Source organism: Barbus barbus (genome assembly GCF_936440315.1).
Source record: "Barbus barbus genome assembly, chromosome: 27".
NCBI lineage: Eukaryota > Metazoa > Chordata > Actinopteri > Cypriniformes > Cyprinidae > Barbus > Barbus barbus.
In genome coordinates, this window is record NC_136755.1 from 14,113,521 (window position 1) to 14,122,354 (window position 8,834).

The 8,834-nt window shown below is 40.0% G+C and overlaps 1 protein-coding gene across 1 annotated transcript in view; it reads left to right on the plus strand.

Annotated features, from left to right (window-relative positions):
* Positions 1 to 5,444, plus strand: part of dlgap3 (discs, large homolog-associated protein 3) — a gene marked incomplete at its 3' end in the record, with an annotated part of 30,334 nt that extends 24,890 nt beyond the window's left edge. Inside the window, exons 7-10 of the mRNA XM_079381652.1 lie at positions 2,438 to 2,916; positions 3,087 to 3,178; positions 4,510 to 4,656; positions 5,160 to 5,444. Of these exons, the coding sequence (XP_079237778.1) occupies positions 2,438 to 2,916; positions 3,087 to 3,178; positions 4,510 to 4,656; positions 5,160 to 5,444 (1,003 nt within the window). The remainder of the gene's footprint in view (positions 1 to 2,437; positions 2,917 to 3,086; positions 3,179 to 4,509; positions 4,657 to 5,159) is intronic.
* Positions 5,445 to 8,834: the final 3,390 nt, after the last annotated feature.

The following is an 8,834-nucleotide window of genomic DNA, read 5'->3' on the forward strand; positions in this document are numbered from 1 at the left end:
CATGAGGGGACTTCACACAGCTCCAGCGATCTGTTGAAGATCTGTGTGAAGATGGGGGCCAGCTGGTCAGCACAGGATTTCAGACAGGCTTCTCTTATCTGCAGTTCAGGTGTGGGGGAGAGGGGGGTTGCAGGAGGTGTGAATGCTGTTTTTTCAAACCTGCAGTAGAACTCATTCAGATCGTCTGCAAGTTGTTGATTCTCCACAGTGCTGGGGGATGGTGTCTTGTAATTGGTGATGTCTTTCAGACCTTTCCACACAAAAGCTGTGTCAGCACAATGGCTTCCATGCGCGGTGCCATCTTGAGATAACTAAAAATGGGATGGTAAGATTCACCAATTCACATCAGTGCAATGGCATAAATGTTAACGATGCGATGCATCGATTTAAACAAAAGCCTTTCCACACAAAAGCCGTGTCACTGGAAGATAATTGGATCCTTAGCTTATCGGAATAATTCCTCTTTGCCACTCTGATCTCCTTTTCCAGTGTGTATTTGGCCTGTTTATACAAGACTCTGTCCCCATTCCTGTAAGCATCTTCTTTGGCCTGACGGAGCTGTCTGAGTTTAGCAGTGAACCATGGTTTGTCGTTGTTGTAAGTTAGATGAGGCCTGGTATGAATGCACATGTCCTCACAGAAACTGATATAAGATGTTACAGTCACTGTGAGCTCGTCCAGATCGTTTGCAGCAGCTTCAAAAACACTCAAATCAGTAAGGTCTAGACAGGCTTGTAAAACCCGCTCTGTTTCATTAGTCCATCTCTTTACGGTCCTTAATACAGGTTTAACTGATTCCAGTTTCTGCCTGTAGGTCGGAATAAGATTAACCAAACAGTGATCAGAGAGTCCTAAAGCTGCTCGTGGAACAGAGTGATATGCATCCTTTATTGCTGTGTAACAGTGATCCAGTATATTGCTGTCTCCGGTGGGACATGTCACATGCTGTCTGTATTTTGGCAGTTCACGGGAGAGATTTGCTTTATTAAAGTCCACTAGAATGATTAAAACAGAGTCCGGGTGTTGTTGTTCTGTGTCTGTGATCTGCGAGTTTCTGTAAAGCTGAGCTCACGTGCGCGTGCGGTGGAATGTAGACACTCACGAGAATGACCGAGCAGAACTCCCACGGCGAGTAGAAAGGTTTACAGTTAATGAAGAGCGTTTCTAAATCAGAACAGCACATCTTCTTTAACACTGTTACATCTGTACACCACCTTTCATTGATGTAGAAGCATGTCCCGCCGCCGCGCGATTTCCCCGTTGATTCCGCGTCGCGATCTGCTCTGATCAGCTGGAAATTAGGCAGATGTAACGCGGTGTCTGGAATGGCGCCGTTCAGCCAGGTTTCCGTGAAACAGAGCAGCAGAGTTTGAAAAGTCCTTGTTTAACCGGGAAAGCAGAAGGAGTTTGTACGTTTTGCTGGGTAGAGAGCGGAGATTAGCCAGATGGAAGCTAGGCAACGGCATTCGAAATCCGAGCTTCATGAGCGCGCCGGCTCACTTCCCACGTCTGCGCTTCCTAAAGCGCCTAAACAGTGCCGCAGCTCTGCCGACTACTATGTTCAGCAAAACATCCGCAACCGGTTGGAGATTTTGTGGTGTGTTCTGCTGAATGTTCAGCAGTTCTTCCCTGGCGAAACTGATCATATTTGACAAACAAAAAACAGGAAAAAACGAACAAAAACACTAAAACAACTGGAGCGCCAAGCACAATGGCTTCCATGCACGGTGCCATCTTGAGATAACTAAAAATGGGATGGTAAGATTCACCAATTCACATCAGTGCAACGGCATAAATGTTAACGATGCGATGCATCGATTTAAAACAGTGCATCAGACACAAGTTGACATTTGCATCATGATGCATAATTTCTAGCATATTTGCATCGGTAAAAACTGATTTATTTATATATAATTATTAGTAGATGTGCAATACTTTTATTATTCAAAAATTTACCAGTAATTTATAACCAGTATTTTATATGTAGATTGATTTCTCCTCTCCAGACTGTTTCTCAAACGCGTTCTCTCATCACTGCTGCTACATGAATATGATGTATCACAACACTACAGAGACCAAGGCATGTCCTGAGAGTCACATAGAATACAAATTAACATTGCTCACTGTCTGAAAGAAATACAAATAAAATAAATAAAAGCGAAGTATCTGTACCATATTGCAAGCATCATATTTTTTCCCATTTCATCGCATTGTGTTGAATCAAATCGAAATCGGATCAGCTGCATTGTAATGGGGTGAATCATATAACATTGCATTGGTAGCTGCTATATGCATGTATAATGTATTGTATCATTGTCTATGCATCGAGATATGTATCGCATCGGCCTCAGTTATGGAGATGCACATCCCTACTATACATCAATATTTTCTTCTACCGCTATTTGAGATTAAATTTACCTATTGTTGTTTGTTCCAGACGAGCCCGTTTTAAACGCTCCAACAGTGTGACAGCAAGTGTCCAGGCTGATCTTGAGACGGAGGGTTTTGGTGGGCTGACAGTCCCCACTCAAGACAAGGGCCTGCAGTTCGGCTGCTCATTCCAGCGCCACTCATCTGAACCAGAATCAGCTGGTCAGTTTGCAGAGTATCGCACAGTGCACACACAGGGCCAGTGGGCCTACCGTGAGGATTACCATAGCGGTTACACCAACGAGCCTGGGCCTCCAGAACTGAGGGCCCTGCCCCGCTCCCACTCCCCTCTGCCCCTGGCCCCTGAGCGTGGAGTGGGAGGCTGGAGCGAGGGCCCGAGGAGCCTCCCTGAATCGGGCCGAGCCTCGCCCTGCTTACGAGATGGAGAGTTCTTCCTCCGGCTCCTGCAGACAGAAGTGGAGAGGATGGAGGGATGGTGCCAGAACATGGAGAGAGAGGCAGAGACAAATGAACTGCCAGAAGAGGGTAAGTGAGGAATAGTTGGGGTAAATGTGACATGGGGTAAAAGGCCCAAAACACGAGTTGTCATGTATTTCATGGGTTCTTGAATCTGTAGTTTTGCCCACAGAACAGTTCCTTCTGTCTAAACGCATTTTTTTTTTTCCCCCTTCTGATTGGTTTGTTTTGTGGTTCAGTGTTGGAACTCATCAGAGGAGCTGTCGGCAGTGCTCAGATGCTCATGTCACAAAGAGTCCAGCAGTTCTTCAGGATGTGCCAACAGTGTGTGGTAAGTGTTTTGAAACTGTCCTTACCTTTTTTAGAATCTATATAAACGATATAGTACAATAATGTGATAAACACAATAAAATATAATAAATAAATATACAATATACAGTATAATATAAATAAATAAATATACATAGGAAAGACAGCTAAATAACTTAACATTTTGTAAATAGAAGAACTTTACTGTCCTTTAATATCTTCAAGTTTTATAATAAAACTGATTTTTTTGTATAGCTTATTTATTTATTTATTTCTATACGTACCTTCATGTGACCTACTGTTAAAAAAATAAAAAATACAATGATAATGTGATCTAATTTAACTACCAAACAATAATACAGGTGGTAAAACAAAAAGCCACTTGATGTTAAGCGTTCATCATAAGTTTGACTGTATTTTATTGTAAAATTACATATAATGTTAAACAATTTACAGTTTTTAACTGTATTGTATAAGATTTTTCCATTAGATTTTGAATTATTCCAAAAAATAAGCTCTGCTACTAAGAAAAGTTTATGATTCATACGTTTTCATCATCATAATCTTTACAACTGAACGCAACTTTAATAAATTTGGAAGTCTAAATACAATCTCCAGAAGTAAAAAGCTAAATGTAGACTATAAACGAACTACTTCATGGTCACATGACTTCAGTGTCACCGCCGTTAAGCTTCCAACAACCCTGAAAGATTTAGTTTGGCTAGTTTGCAAGAACATGATTATAAACACAATGTGGCTGTAAAAGTGGACAAGTGTGGACATGAGCTTACCTGTTTAGCATGATGACATACCCTGTTGAAAAAAACAGCATATGCTGGTTTGGTATGTTTTGAAACACGGTATGAGCTGGTTTAAGCTGGTCATGTGCTGGTCCTAAGCAACTAGCTCCTGCTCAGGACCAGCTCATAATCAGCTTATAACCAACTCAGGACCAGCTTAAACCACCTCAAACCAGCTGACATGCTTCAAAACATACCTAACCAGCATATGCTTTTTTTTTGTTTGTTTGTTTTTTCACTAGGGTAGTCCCATTTTGCCACTTAGCAACTGCCTTTTTTCAAGTAAAAATGTAAAAATAAAAACTACATTACATTACTACTAAATAACATTATGTATTTTATGTCATAGAATAAAATGTAAAATATCTTAGGCTTTTGTTTACCACAGACCTTATTTCAGGAATTTAAGCCCATAAAAAAAAACAAAAAAAATAACAATTGACTTCGGGAATATGGAACTGGAAGTGCTTAAATGCTAACTCGTTTCCAGGTGTTGGCCTACAAAAATATGCCATCCCTGCAGCGCTCAATAATATCCTCCCTCTTCTTATAGGATCCTTCATCATACCCTCAGCCCAGCACTCAGGATCTGGCCAGTTATTGGGACCTCCTCCAGCTAGCCATCGAGGACGTCAGGGTGAAGTTTCAGGACCTCCAGCTGCTGAAGGACTCTGGCTGGAGATTACCTCCTGAGAAGAAGGTGAGAGTGAAGTTTCGCTCTGCTCAAGTCACTGCACAGCTCCACTCCAGTGCCAAAACAGCAGCAGGCAGGAGAACCGCCCATGTGCTGGGCCCCAGCAGCTCTCTGCCATCACACAAACACCTCAGCAAGAAAAGGAACTAAACTACAGGGAAAAAAAGACATGCATGTTCTGGAATAACATCTGATTTACTGCCTAAAAGCTGTTCATTTGCTTTAAGATATTAAAGCCTAACAAATCTGTAACTAATTTCTCTGTTTTCCTTCTTTTTACTGTCTGCTGCTTCCACAATGTCATGTCTCATCCTAAATACACTAATCCAAATCATTCTTATGTTGCAACTTCATGGTGCTGTCCCTTCTCCGTACATGTCTTGGTCTTCATCCTCTCTGGCATATCCTCTGCTTGTGCGTGTGCGTTTTCGGTGTCTTTCCCTGCGTTCCCGTCCATCCCTGCATTGGTCATCCATGCTGTCACGCCACTCCCCTGCTCTTCCTCTCAGGAGGACAAGAAGGTTCCACCTCCATTACCAAAGAAACCAGTCGGTGGCGTGACGGGCAGCCTGCGTGCCGAAAGCACGACTGAGGCCGGAGGTATGCTAGTGGTCTCGCGAGGACGTAGCGTTCCGGAACGGGAGAAATCACTGGATGTGGGTGACCGGCAAAAGCTGGAGACACGGCGCAGGCTGCTCCAGACCAAACGCTCAGCCTCTTTCCGTCAGAATTCTGCCACGGAGAGCGCTGACAGCATTGAGATCTACATCACAGAGGCTCAGACAAGACTCTGAGTTTCTCTGACCCCTCTGGACCCCCTTAAACAACCACTACAGCTCTTCTCTGGCCCTCTGCACAGACGTCCATGTTACAAAGCAGCCAGAGAGCGAGTGCAATTACTCACTTTAGTGTGATGAAGAACTTGAGATGGCTTAAGATGCTGCTGGTGTTTGGATGTGAGCTTACACATTTTATTTTCATTTTTTGTTGAGCAAGTGTTATTATTCTCAGAATAAAAGGGCTCAACCAGCACAACCAAGCGTTCCAAGATTGAGACTTTTGTAAGTCCACAAAATATATAAAAATGTTAGGACTGTTTTAATGAACCACGCCAACACATACGGGTGCAATGTCATATATTAAGAGGATCTTATCTCGTTATTTTAAATAATAGACCTTGTTTTGATATAACCTTGGCTGTGTATGTGTTTCTTAACTGATCCCACACAGTGTGGCGGACGCAGCCCCTTTCACTGTGACACAAGCGCACTCTTGAGGCCAGAGTAGAGCAATGCACCCTGATGTAAATTTGGGCCTGAAACTGAATGTCTTAGCAGTGCAGTAGTAAAACTCTTGAAAGCAACTTTTGCAGTATAGACAATTGCCTTTTTAAAGCCAGTTATCAAATTACCACAGGGATTCATGTCCCGTATAGTGCAATATCACTTTACAATTGCATTCAGGCTTCTCATCAGCTCAGTGTGAAGACACGTGTCTTAAAAAAGATGAGAGAAAAACACACACAACAGAAACATTCAAACTCTGAGGCAACAGCCACGCTTCCTGAAATAGGACGGTCTACATCATAAGACTCTTCAGAAACAAGGGTGCAGAAGACAATCTTCAATTTCACACATGACCTGCACACTGAAAATGTGTCATTCAGAGAGGAGGGGATGCATCTTGTTCATTTCACCCCCCTGCCTTTTTTTTGGAACAGATGAAAGCCCCCTAACATGAAATCAATGTAGCTTCTACATTTTGCCTGAGCTCTTTAATTTATTGTGGTTGCGCCCAACCCCCCCTTTCAGAAATTAAGAAATTAATCAAATCACTTTTTCTTCTGGCTCCAGTTCCATTTTCTCTCTTTCTCTCAAATAGTTATCTATTATGTTATTTCCCTCTTTAAATTTATCTGAGGTACAAAACAAAATATTATACTTCAGATCCTTTTATAGAACAAAAATGATCTGTGTCCACTTCACACCAAATGTTAATTTGTGGATTATTTTTAAAACATGCTGTGTTAGTTTAGGTGGTGAAGTCTTGTGTGTTTATGAAAGAAAGGAAACATTAATTAGAATGAATTATGTGTTTGTGTCAAATGGGTAAAAGCAAACTGGAAACAAGATCACACAGTAATTCTTGCAAATTCCATCGATTACTTTCCTTTTTTCTCAATGAAATATGTTGATTGCATGAATGATCTGAACTTTTTTTTTAGTATTATTTAACTATGGAAAAAGTAACGGAATAATGGAAAATATTTTATTGGGAGATGTATATTTTATAAAGTACATTTTTAGATTAGCAGATAAACATATGTTGTCAAAAGTGATGTTAAAATATGTTATAAAAGTGTCTAAGAATTTACAAGGTAGGGATGTGACAGCTCTGTGGACTTTAAACAAGTGGGTAACTCACCGCTACAAACTTCAGCAGAATCGTGTTGTTTTCCTCTTTCTTTTGTCAACCTTGAAACAAACTGGCTAAAGACTTTTGACAAAAGAAGAGTAGATGGTTGACAGCTACTTGCCATGTTGTCCATGGGCAAAAAATATAATCTGTTTTCTATGTCTTGACTATCTACACGTGCCTAACAGCACTAAGTGTGGCTTTTTTTTTCTTTTTTTTAATCTAACTATTTAGTATTATATTCAATACGAAATATATAACTCACACAATATGTATTGTTCTAAAAATTTAATTTGTTACACTTGATCCAGCCAATAGCCACCTCACACTGGATGTTTCTATGTAACCTGCATGCTCGTATTAATCCATGAAAAATTTAACAAACTCTTCTATCAAAACTGTAGATCTTTATCCACTGTCTGGAAAAAAGGGCAGGAGTATTTATCTAATTATTTATAACTACACCTACATTTCTGTATCTAAACTTGTTGGATTTTTTTTTTTAAATCAATTAATTAGTCCAACAGTTTTTTTTTTGTTCATTTACTGTTGCCTATCATCGCTTTTTTTCTGTATTTATTTATATATTATTTATTTATTTTCCGAATACTTTATGGATAAAATATCCATCATTTTAAAAATACATATTTTTTTAAGCTTCAAAACGGATGTAATCACAGTCAACTTAAATATTTTTTGGACACAGCAAGTCTAAGAAAAGCACAACAGACTATTTCCTCTTCCACTGTGAAGGATTTCCTGCCTTCTCAAAACACTGAAAGACTGTACAACATGCCGTTGGGGTTTCCAGTGCGAGAAATAGGATGATCTCTTATCAGGGCCATATGTTTTAGATATACCAACAAAACTTAATTTCGAGCAAGACTGACCACACTTTCCCCTTTGCAAGTTGTTTGCCTTCTCAGGCACGGACAGGAATCAATCTGACTCTCTAACGGACTGCTCAGAAAGACTATTTTGATGGCCTTTCTATTCTAACCAACATTTTCCAATGTAAATGGATCGATGGAACCTAGTCAAATACAATATTTAATGGTTGTGTCTCTCGCTACATCATGTCAAGCTTCCCATGTCAACACATGACCCGATGGTGTGCTGACTGACATCTGGTGTCTTAATAATTCGGAATGGATGGCTGAAATTCTGCCATTGCTCCTTTAAGCTGAAAAACGAGTCTAAAAAGTGTTGGCAAAGCCTCTGTATATGCCGTAAACATATTTAGCTAGAGTAAGTGATGAATATTTATTCGTAGCACAGAGGAGCTTGTAGCAGTTACGCATTACAGATCACTGGAAATTACATGGGTCATAGACTTACAAACAATTACTGTGTAATTACAAATACCTTCTCACGTTCCGTTGTATTATGTACAGTAAATATATCTGTTGCAATTGAAGTTGTTATTAATATCGAATGGATTGATGATGATTACTGGTATTATTATTAATTTCATATATAATGAAAAATGTTATTGCAATTATGACTGAGATAATCTATTCTGTATTCTCCAGGGTGCTCATGTGTAAAGAGCCACCCTATTTAGATTTTATTCTACTGTTTGTAATTGCTGCTAATGTAGAAAATAGCCCTGTGGAAGATGAGACAAATTGAAAAATAACAGCTAATGTTAGGCCAATCTCTTCTAGTAGTTGCGTGCAAGATTACAGAAAATGTCAAATGAATATGTAGATCTGAAGAATGAGTATTCCCCTTTCTTAATGGAAAAACAAAGAAAATATATATAAATG